This window comes from Odontesthes bonariensis, chromosome 21, assembly GCF_027942865.1.
Source record: "Odontesthes bonariensis isolate fOdoBon6 chromosome 21, fOdoBon6.hap1, whole genome shotgun sequence".
Taxonomy (NCBI): Eukaryota; Metazoa; Chordata; class Actinopteri; order Atheriniformes; family Atherinopsidae; genus Odontesthes; species Odontesthes bonariensis.
Genome location: NC_134526.1, coordinates 478,147 through 502,120, shown reverse-complemented (window position 1 = coordinate 502,120; position 23,974 = coordinate 478,147). Strand labels below are relative to the sequence as shown.

General features: G+C 53.7%; 1 protein-coding gene and 2 non-coding genes across 3 annotated transcripts; all 3 read right to left on the bottom strand.

Moving 5' to 3' along the window:
- kpnb1 (karyopherin (importin) beta 1) lies at positions 1 to 22,796 on the bottom strand. Its single transcript, XM_075453422.1, has 22 exons — positions 22,482 to 22,796; positions 21,499 to 21,557; positions 18,378 to 18,560; positions 18,101 to 18,301; positions 17,867 to 18,019; positions 17,733 to 17,792; positions 17,522 to 17,611; positions 17,269 to 17,379; positions 17,085 to 17,186; positions 16,204 to 16,428; positions 15,940 to 16,131; positions 14,252 to 14,382; positions 11,731 to 11,878; positions 11,578 to 11,649; positions 11,357 to 11,501; positions 11,191 to 11,273; positions 8,667 to 8,774; positions 7,510 to 7,653; positions 7,227 to 7,332; positions 5,439 to 5,553; positions 4,666 to 4,827; positions 1 to 789 (listed from the first exon to the last, which is right to left on the bottom strand). Coding segments are annotated over exons 1-22 (2,631 nt in total). The 5' UTR covers positions 22,522 to 22,796; the 3' UTR covers positions 1 to 788.
- Positions 3,478 to 3,616, bottom strand: LOC142372209 (small nucleolar RNA SNORA79). The gene has a single exon (XR_012768202.1). It is a non-coding gene; the product is annotated as a small nucleolar RNA SNORA79 (small nucleolar RNA).
- Positions 5,644 to 5,782, bottom strand: LOC142372208 (small nucleolar RNA SNORA79). Its single transcript, XR_012768201.1, has one exon. It is a non-coding gene; the product is annotated as a small nucleolar RNA SNORA79 (small nucleolar RNA).
- Positions 22,797 to 23,974: the final 1,178 nt, after the last annotated feature.

Here is a 23,974-nt window from a genome sequence, read left to right as displayed (position 1 = left end):
TCGGGGAATGTTTCAGATCATTTTATTGTTTTAACTTTTATTTTCATCATAGCAATGGAAAAATATAACCTTATACAAACGTCTTCAATTCTCTGAAATCTGTTAAACAAGCAGAAAGGTGAGTGACCCGTTCCCAAACCAAGTGCAGCGGGGGAAATAAAACCCAAGCAGCCGCGGCGCCGCTCCCCGGCGCTCTGACCAACGCTTCCGTTTGGCACGCTCGGCTCGCAGCCTCTACCTACGGGGTTAGTGCTGCCGTCGTCGGGGAAGAGTCGGAGCAGGTGGAGGCGTTCGTCTCCTTCGCCCTTTTAGTGCTCAGAAGAAGAAAAATAAGAGCAACAAAAATCTAAAGTTTTCCACAGAAGAAGTCCACAAAGTCGCTCGTTCATCTGATTCCACAAAAGTCTGAAAGTTTTCTGGTCGTGGTTTCATCCCCTCCTCCCCCCTCCCCCGCTGTGGGGGGGGCGGGGCGGTGACGTCATCATGATGTCGTAGGAGGGCCCAGCAACACGGCGAGAGAAGGGGGGGGTCTGTTACTTTAAGGGGGAGTCAGAGTCCAGTCCACGGGGGGGGGGGGGGGGGGGGGGGGCATCGCCTGCTGGAACTGAAGGTGGTGTGATGTCATCATCATCATCTCTCGCGCTCACACACACACTCATCTCACTTCATCTCACTTCACTTCTTCTGCTTCAGCGAACGCCGCGACAAACACAGAAGAGTTCATCAGAGGGGCCGTTTGTCCTCAAAGTTCACTGATTACATCATCCGTCTGGTCCCGCCCACCGCCATCTGCAAGGAGAACAAACACGGTGAGGAACCGCCGCCGTCTGCAAGGAGAACAAACACGGTGAGGAACCGCCGCCATCATCCCTACCCCAACCCTCCGGCTCCAACCCTACCCTAAACCTCCGGCTCCAACCCTACCCCAAACCTCCGGCTCCAACCCTACCCTAAACCTCCGGCTCCAACCCTACCCTAAACCTCCGGCTCCAACCCTACCCTAAACCTCCGGCTCCAACCCTACCCCAAACCTCCGGCTCCAACCCTACCCTAAACCTCCGGCTCCAACCCTACCCTAAACCTCCGGCTCCAACCCTACCCTACCCTACCCCTCCGGCTCCAACCCTACCCTAAACCTCCGGCTCCAACCCTACCCTACCCTACCCCTCCGGCTCCAACCCTACCCTAAACCTCCGGCTCCAACCCAACCCTACCCTAACCCTCCGGCTCCAACCCTACCCTAAACCTCCGGCTCCAACCCTACCCTAAACCTCCGGCTCCAACCCTACCCTAAACCTCCGGCTCCAACCCTACCCCAAACCTCCGGCTCCAACCCTACCCTAAACCTCCGGCTCCAACCCTACCCTAAACCTCCGGCTCCAACCCTACCCTACCCTACCCCTCCGGCTCCAACCCTACCCCAAACCTCCGGCTCCAACCCTACCCTAAACCTCCGGCTCCAACCCTACCCTAAACCTCCGGCTCCAACCCTACCCTAAACCTCCGGCTCCAACCCTACCCCAAACCTCCGGCTCCAACCCTACCCTACCCTAAACCTCCGGCTCCAACCCAACCCTACCCTAACCCTCCAGCTCCAACCCTCCGGTTCCAATCCTACCCTAAACCTCTGGCTCCAACCCTACCCTAAATCTCCGGCTCCAACCCTACCCCAAACCTCCGGCTCCAACCCAACCCTACCCTAAACCTCCGGCTCCAACCCAACCCTAAACCTCCGGCTCCAACCCAACCCTACCCTAAACCTCCGGCTCCAACCCAACCCTACCCTAACCCTCCGGCTCCAACCCAACCCTACCCTAACCCTCCGGCTCCAACCCAACCCTACCCTAACCCTCCGGCTCCAACCCAACCCTACCCTAAACCTCCGGCTCCAACCCAACCCTACCCTAACCCTCCGGCTCCAACCCTCCGGTTCCAACCCAACCCTACCCTAAACCTCCGGCTCCAACCCAACCCTACCCTAACCCTCCGGTTCCAACCCAACCCTACCCTAACCCTCCGGCTCCAACCCAACCCTACCCTAACCCTCCGGCTCCAACCCAACCCTACCCTAAACCTCCGGCTCCAACCCAACCCTACCCTAACCCTCCGGCTCCAACCCAACCCTACCCTAAACCTCCGGCTCCAACCCAACCCTACCCTAACCCTCCGGTTCCAACCCAACCCTACCCTAACCCTCCGGCTCCAACCCAACCCTACCCTAACCCTCCGGCTCCAACCCAACCCTACCCTAAACCTCCGGCTCCAACCCAACCCTACCCTAACCCTCCGGTTCCAACCCAACCCTACCCTAACCCTCCGGCTCCAACCCAACCCTACCCTAACCCTCCGGCTCCAACCCAACCCTACCCTAACCCTCCAGCTCCAACCCTCCGGTTCCAATCCTACCCTAAACCTCTGGCTCCAACCCTACCCTAAATCTCCGGCTCCAACCCTACCCCAAACCTCCGGCTCCAACCCAACCCTACCCTAAACCTCCGGCTCCAACCCAACCCTAAACCTCCGGCTCCAACCCAACCCTACCCTAAACCTCCGGCTCCAACCCAACCCTACCCTAACCCTCCGGCTCCAACCCAACCCTACCCTAACCCTCCGGCTCCAACCCAACCCTACCCTAACCCTCCGGCTCCAACCCAACCCTACCCTAACCCTCCGGCTCCAACCCAACCCTACCCTAAACCTCCGGCTCCAACCCAACCCTACCCTAACCCTCCGGCTCCAACCCTCCGGTTCCAACCCAACCCTACCCTAAACCTCCGGCTCCAACCCAACCCTACCCTAACCCTCCGGTTCCAACCCAACCCTACCCTAACCCTCCGGCTCCAACCCAACCCTACCCTAACCCTCCGGCTCCAACCCAACCCTACCCTAACCCTCCAGCTCCAACCCTCCGGTTCCAATCCTACCCTAAACCTCTGGCTCCAACCCTACCCTAAATCTCCGGCTCCAACCCTACCCCTCCGGTTCCAACCCAACCCTACCCTAAACCTCCGGCTCCAACCCAACCCTAAACCTCCGGCTCCAACCCAACCCTACCCTAAACCTCCGGCTCCAACCCAACCCTAAACCTCCGGCTCCAACCCAACCCTACCCTAAACCTCCGGCTCCAACCCAACCCTACCCTAACCCTCCGGCTCCAACCCAACCCTACCCTAACCCTCCGGCTCCAACCCTACGGTTCCAACCCTACCCCAACCCTCCGGTTCCAACCCTACCCTAACCAAACAAGTTGAGGGCCCGGCGTCGACCAATCAAGCCGGCTGCAATACGGGCAGCTCGGCCCACGTTAGAGACATCCAGGTGGTTCTGACCCATTGAGCCTTCCTGTGTCAGACCAACATAAAGAAACTGTCTGGTTAAATAGTTACTGATAGTTATTGATATTTCCTTGTCTTCTAGTACTACAGTGAGGAACCTTTGAGTTATTTTTTACCAGAATTTATCATTTGACTCAGGTCTGTCTGTTGGGTCCCGCAAAAAAAGGAAGCTTTTATTTCTGGCTGCAGCCTGAAGCTTCCTGGGTGAAAAGGCCCAAATTACTCTGTGACATCGTAAAATCCTCCTGCCTCACTGCGGACAGGAAGAGGAACCGACGTCAGCTGGAATTCATCATTTAGTTCAGAACACAAACAACCTCTCAGCACATGGTTCTAACCCTCCGGCTCCAACCCAACCCTACCCTAACCCTCCCCTACCCCTCTGGCTCCAACCCTACCCTAACCCTCCCCTACCCCTCTGGCTCCAACCCTACCCTAACCCTCCGGTTCCAACCCTACCCCAAGTCTCCAGCTCCAACCCTCCAGCTCCAACCCTACCCTAACCCTCGGGCTCCAACCCTACCCCAACCCTCCGGTTCCAACCCTACCCTAACCCTCGGGCTCCAACCCTACCCCAACCCTCCGGTTCCAACCCTACCCTAACCCTCGGGCTCCAACCCTACCCCAACTCTCCAGCTCCAACCCTACCCCTCCGGTTCCAACCCTATCCCAAACAATCAAGCCGGCTGCCATACGGGCAGCTCGGCCCACGTTAGAGACATCCAGGTGGTTCTGACCCATTGAGCCTTCCTGTGTCAGACCAACATAAAGACTCAGAAACTGTCTGGTTCTATAGTTACTCTGGATGGTGTTTGCCCAGCTTCTGGTCCTACAGTGAGGAACCTGACCAGGATCTGTCCCGACTCGCATATAAATCAGGTTTCTAGGACTGCCTTGTTTCACCTTCGTAATATTGTTAAAATCAGGAACATCTTGTCTCAGAGTGATGCAGAAAAACTGCTCCATGCATCTGTTACTTCAGGATTGGACTGCTGTAATTCTTTATTATTGGGCTGTCCCACATATTCTCTGAAAAGCCTTCAGCTGAACCGGGCAGATGGCCGCCCTTCCTGGTTCTGGATCCGATGGAGGTTTCTTCCTGTTAAAGGCAGTTTTCTCTCTCCAGTCGCCTCGTGCAGCTCAGGACGGATCAGACCAGAGAGAAGTTTCAGTGAATCTGCAGGTTTCCTGAGCTGGGATCCCTGTTTTTAATCAGTTCTGGATGAACTGTATCTTTGAAGTGACATTTGTTGAAACTTGCTAATAAAAACTATTAAAAAACAAACCTGAACTGTATGAAATGTGCACGTGTGTGTGTACGTGTCCTCACCAGGCCTGGCTCTTGAGCTTGCGCAGCTCCTTGGTGGCCCAGGTGGCCAGCGTCTTGGTCTTGGTGGTTTTGGAGCGCCGGCCCTCCGTCAGCAGGTCGTTGATGAGCGGGCGAACCTCCACCAGCTTCATCACGTCTTTCCCGAACGCCGTGCACAGGTCGCTGAGGACAGAGCGCCACATGTCAGCAGGCAGACGTGCAGGCAGCAGAGCCGCAGTTACAGAGTGTGTTGGTCTCAGATGTTGTGGTCGGGCTGTGCATCATGTTGTCAGAGTGGTGCATGATTTCTCCTCACAGACCAACAGACAGACAGGAAGTGTAACGCCGCTGACGCCCACCAGGGGCTGCTGTGTCAGACGGCTGCAGCTTTAGTCAGGCTGCCATTCACAGATATGCGGACAGGAGGACGGCTCCGTTTATCGGATCATAGAGTAATATTCTACAGGACCGGTTCCCCTAAGTGGACCGGTTCCCCTAAGTCAGGGGTATTCAACGTTTTTAAGGCCAGGGACCCCCAAACTGATGGAGAGTTGGAGCAGGGACCCCCCTACTTTTTATATGGCATAAAATTGTGTTTTATATTAAACAGGGCCTAGTGCCGCGTATAAACCTAGCTACTCTGTTATTGTACATTCAATACTAAGCTATTCAAATAATACACAGGTTAATATATTCATGTTTTTATAACCGGACCGGTTCCTGCTTAGGTTAGAGCATCAGCACCTTTTACGGGAAAGAAGCGTTCAGCAGCTGTCCCCCCCTCCCCGTCTTACCCGATGAGCCCGGCGGCGTTGGCCACCACGCCGTCAGAGTGATCCTCGTCCTCGGCGATGTGATGGATGAAGAGGAGGATGAACTCCACCCGAGGCTGAACCAGCATCACGTCGGCTGCAGGAGAACAAGAGGAGGGAAGTCAGGAGCTGAAACAGGAGCTGAAACAGGAGCTGAAACAGGACTTAAAACTCAGAGCTCAGGTCTGTCTGTTGGGTCTCGCAAAACCAGGAAGCTTTTATTTCTGGCTGCAGCCTGAAGCTTCCTGGGTGAAAAGGCCCAAATTACTCTGTGACATCGTAAAATCCTCCTGCCTCACTGCGGACAGGAAGAGGAACCGACGTCAGCTGGAATTCATCATTTAGTTCAGAACACAAACAACCTCTCAGCACATGGTTCTAACCCTCCGGCTCTAACGGTGCGTTCACACCAAACGCGATGCGAATATTCGCACCGCCTTCATCGCGCGATCGTTGCCGCAGGTGTAAATTAAATTCCATCGCCTCAAACGCCTCTTTCGCGCGAGTAAAAAACGAGTGAATAGCTCAAGGGGCTATCCATGGCTGATCGCGTCCTTGTACCTGCTGTGGCAGTCCGAGATTCGTCTGAAACGCACACGCCGTCGTGTCTGGATCAGTGACATCATCCGGTGGTGCATTCAGCTCGGATAATTTCATCGCCTTCTCCAGGAGTTGCTTCTGGATGACGGCCGCCTCCAGCGGCACCCCAGGCCCACCAGGACCCAGCCCGACGACCCGCTCGGGAGGACCGGCGCCTGCAGCCGGCGTCCCGCCGAGAGATCACGGCACCGATCCTCCCGAGCAGGCCACCAAACTGGGTCCCGGCGAGCCCGAAACACCGCTGGAAGCGGCCGTCACGGGAGGATCGGTGCCGTGATCTCTCGGCGGGACGCCGGCTGCAGGCGCTCCGCAGCTGGGCCGCGGCTCCGTTTCAGCTGCGGGGCGCCTGTGGTTGGTGTCCTGCCGAGAGATCATCCAGACGGAACTCCTGGAGAAGGCGGTGATTTAATTTTTTTTATTTTATTTAGTCAGGGACCATGTTAAAAAGTACATTAATAACAAAGTAAAGAGATGACCTGCACCAGATTGTAGCTTAGAAGCTAATTTCCATCTGCAGTCCCATCTGCATGTCACAGACACGACTCCATTTCAGCTGCGGAGCGCCTGTCCATCTGTCTCCACGTCACTGTCGTCCAGAATCTCAACGCTGATAGGCTGTCTGACGCGACCATTTCGCCAAAGTTGGATTTTTTGAACTCGCGCGGATCGCATATTTTCACTCGCGCGGCGGCCACCGCATCACCGCGCCTCACCGCGCCTCACCGCACCACCGCGCCTCACCGCACCACCGCGCCTCACCGCACCACCGCGCCTCACCGCACCACCGCGCCTCATCGCGCCGCCGGCTCGAATCCGCGTCTAATCGCGTCTTTGCATTGACTTTGTATGTAATCGCGTCGCCCGACCGCGTCTGGTGTGAACGCACCGTAACCATCCGGTTCAAACCCAACCCAACCCTCCGGTCCTACCCTAACCCTCCGGCTCCAACCCTACCCTAACCCTCCGGCTCCAACCCTACCCTAACCCTCCGGTTCCGGTCCTACCCTAACCCTCCGGCTCCAACCCAACCCTAACCCTCCAACCCTACCCTAAACCTCCGGCTCCAACCCTACCCTAACCCTCCGGCTCCAACCCTACCCTAACCCTCCAACCCTACCCTAACCCTCCGGTTCCAACCCTCTGTTCAGAGTTTACAAACATGCGTCTTACGGTGGACGTTCTCCTGGTCGCCCTTCAGGCCCTGGATGATCCCGGTGTACGCCTCCAGGCAGCCCTCCCTCAGCTCGTTCAGGTAGTCCACCATGTCGTAGTCCGTCTGAAACAACAAGACCCGAGTCAGAGCTGAAACCCAGCCGATGGGGTCGGACTGCAGCGGGGGGGGGGGTCTCAGTTAAGGTGGTTGTTTTACATCACGGTCAGCGTGGTGCATGATTTATCATCACAGACCCAACACGCCACAGAACGCCCGGGCTGCCCTGAAGCTCCGCCTCACCTTGTCCACCTGCGCCTGGGAGGCCTGCTGCAGGGTGTCCAGCACGATGTCCAGGTACTTCTTAAACTCGCCTCCGATGGCCAGAGCGATGTCCCCGAACGCAGAGAGGATCTGAGGCTTCACCGACCGGTGGACGTTCTCGTTCTGAGCAGATTTAATGAGCATGGTTTAACAGTGTGGCAGTAATGAACGGGACACTTTCAGTCATGTGATCACAGAGCAGCTCAGACTACAGGAGGCTGCGGTTTCTGACCAAGCTTCAGTCCAACAGCGCCTCCTGGATCTGAAGCCGCGTTCAAGGCGACACATCGAGTGAACATCTGTTCTGTGTCGGTCTCAATGTGTCGTCTGTAAACACCAGTTCTGTCACACAATGAGCCGATGAAGCAGAATCAGACTGAGGTCTCAGATAAGGTGGTTGTTTTACATCACAGTCAGCGTGGTGCATGTTTATCATCACAGACCAATCAGCAGCTGGCTCAGGCAGCTAAGAGTTAAACTCCTCTTCTCCCAAAAAGACCAGGAGAAACTCATCCATGCATTCATCTCCAGCAGACTCCATTACTGTAACGCTCTTTTAACTGGACTTCCCACAAAGAGCATTAAACATCTGCAGCTCATCCAGAACGCTGCTGCTGGAGTTTTAACCCGGACTAAGAGATCTGAACACATCACAGCAGCTTTAACATCTTTACTCTGGCTTCCAGTCAGTCACAGAATAGATTTTAAAAGCCTGCTGATGGTTTACAATCTGTGATGTGTTCAGAGAATATAAAGCCAGCAGAGCTCTGAGATCCAAGGACTCAGGTCAGCTGGTCCAGTCCAGAGTCCAGACTAAACATGGAGAAGCAGCATTTAGCTGTTATGCTGCAAACAAGTGGAACAAACTGCCAGTGGAGATTAAACTTTCACCAAATGGAGACATTTTTAAATCCAGGTTAAAGACATTTCTTTTCTCATGTGTCTATGCAGGAAATCTGCACGCTATCTTTGAACTTATCTGGACTGTTGCTGGTTTTTAAATTATTTTATTTCTTTCTATTTATATTCTTTTATGTATTTTTAATGCTTCCCTGCTGCAATGCTTTTATTTTATGTAAAGCACTTTGAATTGTTTGTACATGACATGTGCTATACAAATAAATTTGATTCCTCACCCCCAGGTTCTCCAGCAGCAGCTGCATCATCTCGTCACAGTAAGGCAGGATGTTGGTGGTCAGCGCTCTGCAGAGGTCGCACACCAGACCCACGGCGGCGAGACACACCTGCAACACAAGCAGCAGGTCAGCAAACGGGGGTCAGAGTTCAAAGCGTTCAGGCTGCAGAGCTCAGGAGAAACTGGAGAGTCTGACCCAACGTTTATGAAGGTAGGAACTTTTTATTTTCCCTTTTTGATCCTTTTCTGAACTCATGAACAAATCTGTTCCAACTTTTTCTGTCTTTTTATCCTCATAAAAACAGAAAATCAGTTAAACGTCTTGGATCAGATCCTGATTCTTTAGTGTTTGAGTAGAAAAGAACTGGTGTTCATCTCAGTTTCACCTGTTCTCAGAGTCCAGAAACATCAGTTACAGGGCTTATGTTGGGGGGGGCAGTGGATCTGACGCATACGCTTCAGGGAAAATAGACCCGCTGAACACTGAAAACTGTGCAGCAGCAATTTATGCTCATTTTGGAAGAAGATGAATACACGAGTAATTTCAGAGTTTGATGCTGTTCAATTCGTTTTCCACAAATCCCAGCCCATATTTTCCCAGAGTTGTCTGGAACGCAGCATCACTGCAGACTGCCGTCTCCTCGTGGTTACTGTTGCTATGTCTGTCATTACCTTCTTTGTACATCCATGGTCACAACAACCCTAACCCATGACAACCGTAACCATGCACGTCATTGTGCCAAACACTTCCTGTTAGCTTCATGAGCTAACACCCAAACACTTCCCGTTAGCTTCATGAGCTAACGGCCAAACACTTCCCGTTAGCTTCATGAGCTAATGGCCAAACACTTCCCGTTAGCTTCATGAGCTAATGGCCAAACACTTCCTGTTAGCTGCATTAACTAACGGCCAAAAACTTCCTGTTAGCTGCATGAGCTAACGGCCAAACACTTCCTCTTAGTTGCATGAGCTAACAGCCAAACCCTTCCTGTTAGCTGCATGAGCTAACGGCCAAACACTTCATCTTAGCTGCATAAGCTAACAGCCAAACGCTTCCTCCTGGATCTGAAGCCGCGTTAAAGGCGACACATCGAGTGAAATCTGTTCTGGGTCGGTCTGAATGTGTCGCCTGTAAACACCAGTTCTGTCACACAATGAGCCGATGAAGCAGAATCAGACTGAGGTCTCAGATAAGGTGGTTGTTTTACATCACAGTCAGCGTGGTGCATGTTTATCATCACAGACCAATCAGCAGCTGAGCTAACGCCCAAACACTTCCTGTTAGCTGCGTGAGCTAACGCCCAAACGCTTCCTGTTAGCTGCGTGAGCTAACGCCCAAACGCTTCCTGTTAGCTGCGTGAGCTAACGGCCAAACGCTTCCTGTTAGCTGCGTGAGCTAATGGCCAAACGCTTCCTGTTAGCCGCGTGAGCTAATGCACAAACGCTTCCTGTTAGCCGCATGAGCTAACGGCCAAACGCTTCCCGTTAGCCGCATGAGCTAACGGCCAAACGCTTCCTGTTAGCTGCGTGAGCTAACGGCCAAACACTTCCTGTTAGCTGCGTGAGCTAACGGCCAAACACTTCCTGTTAGCCGCATGAGCTAACGGCCAAACGATTCCTGTTAGCTGCATGAGCTAACGGCCAAACGATTCCTGTTAGCTGCGTGAGCTAACGGCCAAACCCTTCCTGTTAGCTGCGTGAGCTAACGGCCAAACCCTTCCTGTTAGCTGCGTGAGCTAACGGCCAAACCCTTCCTGTTAGCCGCGTGAGCTAATGCACAAACGCTTCCTGTTAGCCGCATGAGCTAACGGCCAAACGCTTCCCGTTAGCCGCATGAGCTAACGGCCAAACGCTTCCTGTTAGCTGCGTGAGCTAACGGCCAAACACTTCCTGTTAGCTGCGTGAGCTAACGGCCAAACACTTCCTGTTAGCCGCATGAGCTAACGGCCAAACGATTCCTGTTAGCTGCATGAGCTAACGGCCAAACGATTCCTGTTAGCTGCGTGAGCTAACGGCCAAACCCTTCCTGTTAGCTGCGTGAGCTAACGGCCAAACCCTTCCTGTTAGCTGCGTGAGCTAACGGCCAAACCCTTCCTGTTAGCTGCGTGAGCTAACGGCCAAACACTTCCTGTTAGCTGCGTGAGCTAACGGCCAAACCCTTCCTGTTAGCTGCGTGAGCTAACGGCCAAACCCTTCCTGTTAGCTGCGTGAGCTAACGGCCAAACCCTTCCTGTTAGCTGCGTGAGCTAACGGCCAAACACTTCCTGTTAGCTGCGTGAGCTAACGGCCAAACACTTCCTGTTAGCTGCGTGAGCTAACGGCCAAACCCTTCCTGTTAGCTGCGTGAGCTAACGGCCAAACCCTTCCTGTTAGCTGCGTGAGCTAACGGCCAAACCCTTCCTGTTAGCTGCGTGAGCTAACGGCCAAACACTTCCTGTTAGCTGCGTGAGCTAACGGCCAAACACTTCCTGTTAGCTGCATTCTACCCGAGTCCAGGATCAGGACTCTCCAGGCGCGCGTCCTACCTGATACTCGGCGTAGTTCTTCAGTCCGATGGCGAGGAACGGCTTGAAGGCTTCCATGTATTTCTGGAAATCGCTGCCCAGAACTGGAACAACCAGAACAGGGACACGGTCAGAGCTCAGCCTGCGGTTGCCACGGTAACATTCTGATGAAACCGTCTGAGCGTACCTTCGACCAGCGTGGACACGGCCATCAGAGCGTCCTCCTGAACGCCGCCGGAGCCGGCGGTGCTCTGGAACATCCTCAGCAGGGACGCCATCACCACGTCAGAGATCTGCAGGGCGTCCTGATGCTGCACCTTACGTAGAACGTTCTGGAAACAGGAAACAGGAAGCGCTCAGCGGGCCGCCACAGAAACGGCGGGTGGGGTTGGGGGGGCGGGGTCTCACCTGCAGAGTGGCGCACAGCAGCGACTGCAGGTCGTTGAACTGGATCCTGTCCGAGGTGCTCTGGATGTGAGACTGCCGGCACAGGAAGCTCCAGAGTTAAACACAAACCACTTCCTGTTTTACCTCAGGGTCAAAGGTCAGACTGCACCTCACCTCCATCTGCAGGACCTGCTGCAGCCGCTCCATGATGACCAGCGTGGTCTTCTGCACCGCCGGGTAGCAGTCTTTGGCGCTGTTTTTCACGATCTCCATCAGAGCCTCGTAGGCGGCCGAGCGCAAGTTGTTCTGGTGACCGTCGGGCCTGAGGCGGGAAACGCAGCATGCCAACACGTTAAACACGCCAACAGGTTAAACACGCCAACAGGTTAAACACGCCAACAGGTTAAACACGCCAACACGTTAAACACGCCAACAGGTTATACACGCGAACTCATTTAACACGCCAACAGGTTAAACACGCCAACAGGTTAAACGCACCAACAGGTTAAACGCGCCAACAGGTTAAACGCGCCAACAGGTTAAACACGCCAACAGGTTAAACACGCCAACACGTTAAACACGCCAACAGGTTAAACACGCCAACAGGTTAAACACGCCAACACGTTAAACACGCCAACAGGTTAAACACGCCAACAGGTTAAACACGCCAACAGGTTAAACACGCCAACAGGTTAAACACGCCAACAGGTTAAACGCGCCAACAGGTTAAACGCGCCAACAGGTTAAACACGCCAACAGGTTAAACACGCCAACACGTTAAACACGCCAACAGGTTAAACACGCCAACAGGTTAAACACGCCAACAGGTTAAACACGCCAACAGGTTAAACACGCCAACAGGTTAAACGCGCCAACAGGTTAAACACGCCAACAGGTTAAACACGCCAACAGGTTAAACACGCCAACACGTTAAACACGCCAACAGTTTAAACACGCCAACAGGTTAAACGCGCCAACAGGTTAAACACGCCAACACGTTAAACACGCCAACACGTTAAACACGCCAACAGGTTAAACGCGCCAACAGGTTAAACACGCCAACAGGTTAAACACGCCAACAGGTTAAACACGCCAACAGGTTAAACACGCCAACAGGTTAAACACGCGAACTTGTTTAACACGCCAACGCGTTAAACGCGCCAACACGTTAAACACGCCAACGCGTTAAACGCGCCAACACGTTAAACACGCCAACACGTTAAACACGCCAACGCGTAAAGCATGCCAACGCGTTAAACGCGCCAACGCGTTAAACACGCAAAGACGTAAACACACCAACACGTTAAACACGGCAACACGCCAACGTGTTAAGCACGCCAACGTGTTAAACACGCAAACTCGTTAAACACGCCAACACGTTAAACACGCCAACAGGTTAAACACGCCAACAGGTTAAACACGCCAACAGGTTAAACACGCCAACAGGTTAAACACGCCAACACGTTAAACACGCCAACAGGTTAAACACGCCAACAGGTTAAACACGCCAACAGGTTAAACGCGCCAACAGGTTAAACACGCCAACAGGTTAAACACGCCAACAGGTTAAACGCGCCAACAGGTTAAACGCGCCAACAGGTTAAACGCGCCAACAGGTTAAACACGCCAACAGGTTAAACACGCCAACAGGTTAAACACGCCAACAGGTTAAACACGCCAACAGGTTAAACACGCGAACTTGTTTAACACGCCAACGCGTTAAACGCGCCAACACGTTAAACACGCCAACGCGTTAAACGCGCCAACACGTTAAACACGCCAACACGTTAAACACGCCAACGCGTAAAGCATGCCAACGCGTTAAACGCGCCAACGCGTTAAACACGCAAAGACGTAAACACACCAACACGTTAAACACGGCAACACGCCAACGTGTTAAACACGCAAACTCGTTAAACACGCCAACACGTTAAACACGCCAACAGGTTAAACACGGCAACACGCCAACAGGTTAAACACGCCAACACGTTAAACACGCCAACACGTTAAACACGGCAACAGGTTAAACAGGGCAACAAGTTAAACACGGCAACACGCAAACTCGTTTAACACGCAAACTCGTTTAACACGCAAACTCGTTTAACACGCAAACTCGTTTAACACGCAAACTCGTTTAACACGCAAACACGTTAAACAGGGCAACACGTTAAACAGGGCAACACGTTAAACAGGGCAACACGTTAAACAGGGCAACACGTTAAACAGGGCAACAAGTTAAACACGGCAACAGGTTAAACACGCAAACTCGTTTAACACGCCAACGCGTTAAGCACGCCAACACGTTAAGCACGCCAACGCGTTAAGCACGCCAACGCGTTAAGCACGCCAACACGTTAAGCACGCCAACACGTTAAGCACACCAACACGTTAAACGCGTTAAGCACGGCAACACGTTAAGCACACCAACACGTTAAACGCGTTAAGCACGCCAACACGTTAAGCACACCAACACGTTAAGCACACCAACACGTTAAACGCGTTAAACACGGCAACTCGTTTAACACGGCAACACGTTAAACGCGTTCAGCACGCCAACGCGTTAAGCACGCAAACTCGTTTAACACGCCAACGCGTTAAACGCGTTCAGCACGCCAACGCGTTAAGCACGCCAACACGTTTAACACGCCCGTCTTACTGAAACAGGAAGTGTTTCGGCGGCTCTGAGCGGCGTTACCTGTCCGTGGTCTCCAGGAGCTTCTGGACGATGATCTCGAAGGACGAGGACAGGCAGTAGGTGCTGGGCTCCTCCTGGTCCTCCGCCGCGTCCGTGGCTTCGTACGCCGCCTCAGCCAGAGAGGAGAAGGCCTGACGGAGGAGACGGAGACGTGTTTACCCGTCCGCTGATGCAGAAGGCGAGCCTCTGACGGCCATGTTTGGGACGCGATGCAGAAGGCGAGCCTCTGACGGCCATGTTTGGGTCGTGATGCAGAAGGCGAGCCTCTGACGGCCATGTTTGGGTCGTGATGCAAAGGGCGAGCCTCTGACGGCCATGTTTGGGACGTGATGCAGAAGGCGAGCCTCTGACGGCCATGTTTGGGACGTGATGCAGAAGGCGAGCCTCTGACGGCCATGTTTGGGTCGTGATGCAAAGGGCGAGCCTCTGACGGCCATGTTTGGGACGTGATGCAGAAGGCGAGCCTCTGACGGCCATGTTTGGGACGTGATGCAGAAGGCGAGCCTCTGACGGCCATGTTTGGGACGTGATGCAGAAGGCGAGCCTCTGACGGCCATGTTTGGGACGTGACGCAGCTGCTGCCTGTACGCGATTAATGAATTTCAGGTAAAACTTCCACCGCGTTAGATCAGTAGGGATGGGAATTGATAAGATTTTTTCGATTCTGCTTAACGATTCGGTTCTTTGTCGGTTCCCTTATCGATTCTCATTTGGAGAAAAAGGACAACAAACCGGTCGATTAGCATCAACTTTGTTTAGTTTAGAAGTAACACGAGTCATGACCTCACAAACCCAACAACGGTGAGGTCCACATTGGTCTATCCTGGCCTGGGTAATTTAACTCTTCCTGCTCTGGTGAAAGGAGAAGCTGGAGGTAGAGGTGAACTGGGGGTAGCACCACCAGCCTCTGGCTCTGAGCCAGTCAGGCTCTGCCTCTCATGATTTCATCTAAATGTAATGCCTGAGAAGGCATTCATTTAACCTTAACCGTTACTAACAGCAGCTTTTACAATCAGGCAAATGCTGCTAACATGATAGGCAGTGTTTGTTAGTTAGTTACCTGCAGTGTTAGCCGAGGACATGCTAACGTTGCTAACGTTGCTGACGTTGCTGGGTTCAGATTCACCAACGTTAATCATTCATTCATAGTTATTGCATGTTGGTAGTATTTCCTCCCTTTGGTGAAATATTCACTTTGCAAGTTGCCCTGTTGTCGTCTTCTTTAGGGATGTGGAACCAAACTTTCAAGCGTTTGTACCGCTTGGGCGCCATGTTTACTGTTGGCTGCTGGCTGCGCTGGACTCGCCACGCAACGCTGCGTTGGTGACATCATTCGTGCCCACTGGAACCGATAAGGGAATCGTTTGCAAAATCGCCAAACGATTCCAAGGAATTGAAACACTGGGAACCGGTTCTCAACAAGAACCGGTTTTCGATTCCCATCCCTATAGATCAGAGTTCACATTTACTAACTAACCTGACCTCCTGATGACCTTAAACTAAACTCACCTGATGACCTTTAACCCCAACAGCATAATTTAATCAGATATTTCTGTTCCCTAACCCAAACGCTCTGGAACACACAAAGCTGCCGTGCGGCAGCAGAGTAGGAAATGTGAACCCTGCGGGTTAAATGTAACTTCTAACCCACCGCCCACGTGCAGGCGCCCCTCGGCGCCGCGGCTCACCCAGCACACGTTGGACGCCACCCTCGGCTCCGCCCCCAGACCCTCGATCAGACACTGCAGCAGGGGCGCCAGGTACATCTCGTTGATGGCGGCTTCGGGCAGCAGCTCGCAGATCCTGCCCACCGTCCACGCCGTGGTGTCCCTCACCACCACGCTGGGGTCCTTCATCAGCTCGATCAGCGTCGGCATGGCCTGTTGGGGTCACACGGTCAGAGGGGGACGGTTCTCACGGAGACCAGCTGACCTGAGGGCGGGTGAACGCACCTGTATGACCAGCGGTTTGAGCTGGTTCAGGTCCGGCCCCTCCAGGATGGAGCCGAACGCCATGACGGAGGCGTCGCGGTAGCGCCAGTCGGGGTGTTTGATGTTCTCTTTGATGAAGGGCAGAACGTGGGGAACCACGTCGTCCTCGCAGCAGGTGGCGAGCAGCATCAGGCACACGCCGGCCGCCTTACACGGGTTCCAGTCGTCATCGTCATCGTTCTCGTCCTAAAGGCGTCACACACACAGACAGTCACACGACTGCGGACGGTCACACGACAGCAGGCGGTCACACGACTGCGCAGGCGGTCACACGACTGCGCAGGCGGTCGCACGACTGCGCAGGCGGTCGCACGACTGCGCAGGCGGTCGCACGACTGCGCAGGCGGTCGCACGACTGCGCAGGCGGTCGCACGACTGCGCAGGCGGTCACACGACTGCAGGCGGTCACACGAGCGCAGGCGGTCACACGACTACGCAGACGGTCACACGACTGCGCAGGCGGTCACACGACTGCAGGCGGTCACACGACTGCAGGCGGTCACATGAGCGCAGGCGGTCACACGACTGCGCAGGCGGTCACACGACTACGCAGGCGGTCACACGACTGCAGGCAGTCACACAACTGCGCAGACGGTCACACGACTACGCAGGCGGTCACACGACTGCGCAGACGGTCACACGACTGCGCAGACGGTCACACGACTGCGCAGACGGTCACACGACTGCGCAGACGGTCACACGACTGCGCAGACGGTCACACGACTGCGCAGACGGTCACACGACTGCGCAGACGGTCACACGACTGCGCAGGCGGTCACACGACTGCGCAGGCGGTCACACGACTGCGCAGGCGGTCACATGATGAGCGGGTCGGAGGTCACCTGCTTGGTGAGGGTCTGGGTCAGGATGGGCACCAGGTACTGCAGCGCTCCTTTGGCGTAGAACTTGCTGGTGTGCTCGGGGGGGCGGCCCTGCTCCGAGGCCTGCCATTGGACGAGAGGAAACAGGAAGAAGCATCAGAGACCGGCGGCGTGACGGCGGATCGATGCGTTGGCTGACACTCACCTCGGAGGCCTCGATGGCCAGGTCCATCTCCTCGTCACAGACGTTGGACCAGAACTCGATGCCCTGCAGAGCCACCTCATCGATGTCGCTCTTCATCGCCTCGATGGTGATCTGCACAAACCGGAGAACCGGTCAGAACCGTCCGGAACCAGCCAGAACCAGCCGGAACCAGTCAGACCCGCCCACGTGCTGTTAGTGGAATATAACCCCAGGTTAACTGCCCCTCCCCCAGGTTAACTGCCCCCCGCCTTACCGCGAACAGAGCCGGTCCCATGTAGGTCTCCATGTACTGATAGTACAGAGACATGATCTTCACCAGGTTCTGAAGGGCTGCCACACGCACCTGAACGCACCACAGAGGCAGAGCAGAGGTCAACATGTCAGCTGAGTACAGACGTGTACAGATGTGTGCAGATGTGTGCAGATGTGTATAGACGTGTACAGACGTGCACAGATGTACTCACCCTGGTGTCGGGACACTGCGTGGCTTCACAGACCACCTGCATGATGAAGTGTCTCTCCGTCTGAAAACAGAACACAGTCAGAAATAACTCAGAACCAACAGAACCGGCGGCCCGGCGGCCTCGCGGCGCCGTACCTCTTTGTCGAAGTTGGCCTTGGTGAACTCCAGCGAGTTGAGCAGGGCGTTGGTGGCGGCCAGCTTCACGTTGTTGCTGGGCTCCTCCTTCCTCATGCCCTGGATGATGGCCGTCAGGATCTGGTTGGCGTTCTCCTGCAGCTGCTCTGGGTCCTGCAGGGAGAACCGGGTCAGAACCGGGTCGGAAACACCAGTGACCTCTAAGCGGCGGTAACAATCAGAAGAATCACTCACGATGTCCTGGCAGATGTAGCCGATGGCCTCCAGCGTGGACTCCTTCATGTGTTCGGTGCTGGACGGGTCGGTGACGTTGGCCACCAGCTGCGGGATCAGCTCGGGCCACTGGTTGACGGGGATCTCTGCGCAGGCGATGCCGGCGACGCACTGCGAGGCCGAGCTAGGCCGGTACGTCTCCGTGCCCAGAGTCTGCAGAACCTGCCGGACACAGACGGGTCGGGTCAGACGGAGGGCCCGGCGGCGGGCCCGGGGAGGCGGAGCGGCGAGCACTCACGTAGTTCTTGATCTCGCGGCGAGCGTTGCCGTCGATGGCCAGCCATCTCTGCTGGTACTGCGTCTTCACGTCGGGGTCTTTGGAGGTCAGGGAGTTCTTCACCTGCAGCCCGGCGGCGACTCGGGCCACCTGCGTGTTCCCCGGGTTCGCCAACACCTTGGACAGCTCCACCAGGAACGTGGGCTGCGGAGGAAGCACAGGGTTAGAACGCTCGCCAGAACCAAAACCACGAGTCCTAGGACCCGACTACGCCCGAAACACACGGAACATCTGGACCCAACCACGCCTGAAACACACGGAACATCTGGACCCGACCACGCCCGAAACACACGGAACATCTGGATCCAACCACGCTTGAAACACACAGAACATCTGGACCCAACCACGCCCGAAAACACACGGAACATCTGGACCCGACCACGCCCGAAAACACACGGAACATCTGGACCCGACCACGCCCGAAACACACGGGACATCTGGACCCGACCACGCCCGAAACACACGGGACATCTGGACCCGACCACGCCCGAAACACACGGAACATCTGGACCCGACCACGCCCGAAACACACGGGACATCTGGATCAAACTACGCCCGAAACACACGGAACATCTGGACCCGACCACGCCCGAAACACACGGAACATCTGGACCCGACCACGCCCGAAACACACGGGACATCTGGACCCGACAACGCCTGAAACACACGGGACATCTGGACCCGACCACGCCTCAAACACACGGAACATCTGGACCAAACTACGCCCGAAACACACGGGACATCTGGACCCGACCACGCCCGAAACACACGGGACATCTGGACCAAACTACGCCCGAAACACACGGAACATCTGGACCCGACAACGCCTGAAACACACGGGACATCTGGACCCGACCACGCCTCAAACACACGGAACATCTGGACCCGACCACGCCCGAAACACACGGAACATCTGGACCCGACCACGCCTCAAACACACGGGACATCTGGACCCGACCACGCCCGAAACACACGGGACATCTGGACCCGACCACGCCCGAAACACACGGGACATCTGGACCCGACCACGCCTCAAACACACGGGACATCTGGACCCGACCACGCCCGAAACACACGGGACATCTGGACCCGACCACGCCCGAAACACACGGGACATCTGGACCCGACAACGCCTGAAACACACGGGACATCTGGACCCGACAACGCCTGAAACACACGGAACATCTGGACCCGACCACGCCTCAAACACACGGGACATCTGGACCCGACCACGCCTCAAACACACGGAACATCTGGACCCGACCACGCCCAAAACACACGGAACATCAAATGGCTATGACCTGTGGGGTTCCCCAGGGGTCAATCCTGGGGCCCCTGATGTTCAATCTGTACATGCTTCCACTAGGCCAGCTAATACGCAGCTATAATGTGTCCTAGCACAACTATGCAGATGACACTCAGATCTACGTGTCACTGACGGCAGGAGAACACGGGCCTGTAGATACACTGTGTCGCTGCATCGAACAGATCAGTGTGTGGATGCAAAACTATTTCCTCCAGCTAAACTCAGACAAAACTGAAATCATTGTCTGTGGCCCACAGAAACAAAGAGAAAGTGAAAGAGTTTGATGCTCCTAACAAGATGTGAGACGGGCCTCAACTCTGACAATGTTTAAATCCAGGCTGAAAACAGTTCTATTTAGCTGTGCATATGACACCTGGAAGTGTTTTATCTGCACTCTTCACTTTTAAAAGAATTAATTAAGGATTATTTTGGTTTTTGGAATGATTTTATTGCCTTCTTGTGATTTTATGTAGCTGTAAAGCACTTTGAATTGTTCTCTATAAATAAAATTGCCTTCTCTAACCTTCGGACCTCATCTGGATCACAGCCGAGGTTAAAGGTCAGAAATGCCTCAATGGGAGGAGTATAAATCAAATGCTGGACAGCAGCCAATCAGAGGACAACCGAGGAAGTGATGTCACAGCCTCAGTTTGAACCAGAACGAGCACTCAGCCACGGGCCGTTTCCCATCATGCACTCTGCCACGGGCCGTTTCCCATCATGCACTCTGCCACGGGCCGTTTCCCATCATGCACTCTGCCACGGGCCGTTTCCCATCATGCACTCTGCCACGGGCCGTTTCCCATCATGCACTCTGCAACGAGCCGTTTCCCATCATGCACTCTGCTACGGGCCGTTTCCCATCATGCACTCTGCTACGGGCCGTTTCCCATCATGCACTCTGCTACGGGCCGTTTCCCATCAAATTACTGGTCGCGCCGTATACAGCCAACACGAAATCGTGACGTCATCGTCCCCGCTCGCCGACGCCATGCTCGAGGCTTTCATGGAACGCATTTTTTTTTTTTTTTAAACAGTTGCTTTATTTTAAGACCCGTGTTCCTGCCAGAACCGGAGAACGACACAGGAAGCGGCGTTCCATTTCTACGCATCGCCATGACAACAGCAGTCGGCTTAAAGCTGAAGTACAACAAACAGAAGCTGAAGCTCAGAAAACATCTGGATCTGCTGAACTTTAGTCTGAGGATGGAAGAAGTAAAACGAGCTGCATCTGGTACCAGGTTCTGGTTCTGGTGGGTCCGCCTCCGCCAGAGATCCTCAACAGGATGTCTCACTACAAGCTGCGGTACCGACAGGAAAGATCCAGAACCTACAGAGGAAGTCTGCTTCATTCCCTTTGATAAAAGAGTTCCTTTTCTCCTGACCCGTCAGGAAGACCCACAGAACCAGACCCACAGAACCGAGTCTACAAATCCGGAGCAGAACCGGGTCCACAGACACAGGAAGTGACCTCAGTGGGTTCAGGATGGGTTGACAGGCGGGTACTTTCAGACCCTCTGATCAGAGTCACTGATGAAGGATTCTGTCCAGCTTTGAGGATCTGATTCAGTTCAGTGGACTCTGATCAGGGGGCCGCCTCCATCAGATGCCAACACCCCCAGGGTGTGTGTGTGTGTGTGTGTGTGTGTGTGTGTGTGTGTGTGGGGGGGGGGGGGGGGGGGGGGTGTCAGAGGCCGCGGGAGGAGAAGCCGGCGGGCTGCAGCTGTCCACGGCTCCGCCGGCCTCCCCCTCCCGGGGAAGCGGCTCCATACTCACCAGGTTCTCCACAGCCGCCTGCTCCAGAAACTTCTGCGCCGCCTCCAGTTCATTCCGATCTGCGGGAGAGAGGCAGAGGAGTCAGGCTCCGTCCGGCAGCTAATTAGCCCACACTGAAGCTAACGCCCGAGCCCACCTGAACCGGGAGGTTAAAACAGTCTGCCAGCTGTTTATAACAACACACGCACGCGCCCATACAAGCCCCATCCAGGACACGTTTCAGTCCCACGCGGTCACATTTTCACGCAGGAAACAAGCTCGTGAGGAGGAGGGACACGCCGCGGCTGCAACATGCGTGTTAGCTACATTTCAGGCAGGCACGCTAACATGAGCCTGCTAGCATCTGCTAGCATGCTAACGGCAGCCTCGCAGCGGAACACGCTTCGGCTGACAGAAATAAAGTTTTGGGGATGAACATCAAACCGGCCAAAATGACCACAACTCCATTTAAATACACACAGTAAAATTATCCTCACACCTCAGAGAGCTCATATCACCGTAACGGGTCCTTAACAGACTTCAAACCGAGGAGGCATGCGAGGAAGCGGCCGACAGTTTGAATGATACATGCTAACAGCTAGCGTAGCGGCTCCACCGGGCATGGGCAGGGTCGGTCTCCGGATCAGCGTCCCGCAGCTTATCACAGCAGCAACTGTGGAGCCAGGCCCTCAAGATTAGAATGTGACAGTGTATTCAGAGGCAAAACGGAGCAGACTGACGAGTAAATCACACCGATAAAACACGAGTTTTGGTCCGAAAGAGTGCGAAGTCACCTGCCATCTCAGGCCGTAACGTTAGCTCAGTTAGCATTATGAGCTAACGTTAGCTCGTTTAGCATTATGAGCTAGTAGCTAGCGAGGCATTTCCCTCCTCCCTTCCTCCAAATCTTCAGCGTCAGCCGGAGAATCCCGCCGCCAACACCCCGAAATACATCGCCGGGCCCGGGCCGAGGTGCGTGCCCGCTGCGGAGGACCAGCACTCACCTGGAGAGACGGTTTTTTCCAGAATAGTGATGAGCTCCATTCCGTCCCGGCTGCCTCTTCACTTTCAGGTTCGGTTGCCGCGCAGCACCCACAGAGGATTATATTTCTTCCACGGGGGCAGTCGGTGCCACAGGGCGGGTTCGCTTCGCGTCGAAGGGAGGCGGACGTGGCTCGGTGCTCGGTCGGTGCGTTTTGCTCAGACGGTGCGGGTAAACTTAACGGCCGTGGGGCGCTGCAAACGTCTCGCAGTTTCACCGCCGCCCGTTCGCATCCTGTGTTGTCGGGAGGGAAAGGAGCGCGCTTCTCTTACGCGGAGGGATATCACGCACTGACGCAAGTAGGGCGACGCGCTGCCTTCACGCGCTCCAGGAAATGTTACAGTTCGCACGGCGGGAAAATATTAAAGTCTGTTGATTTATGATGACGTCATAAAGCAACAAATGATCTGTTTTAGGTTATTGTGATCAACACTCTGACGTGACATTTATTACAGTGGATAAAAAATGTTGTTCAGATGTTAACTGAGGGGTTCACTTCTCAAATATGTTTAGATTAATAATCTAAATTATCCATATACACCATTTTTATATTTATATATAGCTGATGTTTATTTCTTTATTTGTTTTTATTCTATTATATTTGCTTGTTTTTCCTTTAATTTTACAAATATTATCTATCTATCTATCTATCAAAGTATTTTATTTAAAAAAAGTAACCCAATAGTTACTTTTCCTGGTAATGAGTTACTAACCCAATTACTTCTGGGGAAATTAACTAGTAACTACAATTAATAACTTTTTTTTTAAATAAGGTCCATATAGAAGACACAGTACAAAACCAGACATCCCAAAAGCTGTGATCAAAGATGATGAAAGCTAAAAGTTTATATTTAATAACAATCATCATCATATTATTAGATGACATACTGAATACTTCGGTATCATCTCACTGTAGGATTGACAGAATGAAGGGCTGCATTAGTTTCTGTGTTTCTTTCCAATCACTCTCGGTCATGGGTATTCAATTAAAAGTCACTGAGGTCCAGTTATTACAGTTTGTCCAAGTAGAAGGTCCGAACCGAAGTCCAGGTGGTGTCTTACAGCCTTTTCCTATGTCCACATTTTCATATGGTTTCAACAGCATCTGTGGTTAATTTCCAATGCAGGAAATGAACTGAGTGCACAACTATCTCTTTTACCATTAATAAAAGTGGTCCCAGTCAAATAAATTCAAGGCTTTTATTTCAGATTAAAGAAATAAAAATAAATTTAAAAAGTGCAAACCGAGTGGAATAACTAATTTTTCTCTTAAATCAAAGAGGTCCCAACCTGAGGGATCAAAGGCCGACAATTCCAGTAAAAAAGTCAACTCAGAGAACAACTAAAAAGTGCCAACAGAGCATTGACTGAACATTTTCTCTTCTTTGTTCTTAAAATAAGGAGGCATACTGTTCAAGAAAAAAAAGTCCACATCTTCAGAAAACAAGTTGCTTT

What these genes read in the sequence shown, in the direction of transcription:
- kpnb1 (XM_075453422.1), bottom strand. Translation starts at nt 22,521, where the DNA reads ATGGAGCTCATCACTATTCTGGAAAAAACCGTCTCTCCAG. An exon ending in AGGCCAACTTCGACAAAGAG is followed by an intron (nt 17,793 to 17,866) that starts GTACGGCGCCGC and finishes TTCTGTTTTCAG; the next exon opens with ACGGAGAGACACTTCATCAT. An exon ending in CGTGTCCACGCTGGTCGAAG is followed by an intron (nt 11,274 to 11,356) that starts GTACGCTCAGAC and finishes TGGTTGTTCCAG; the next exon opens with TTCTGGGCAGCGATTTCCAG.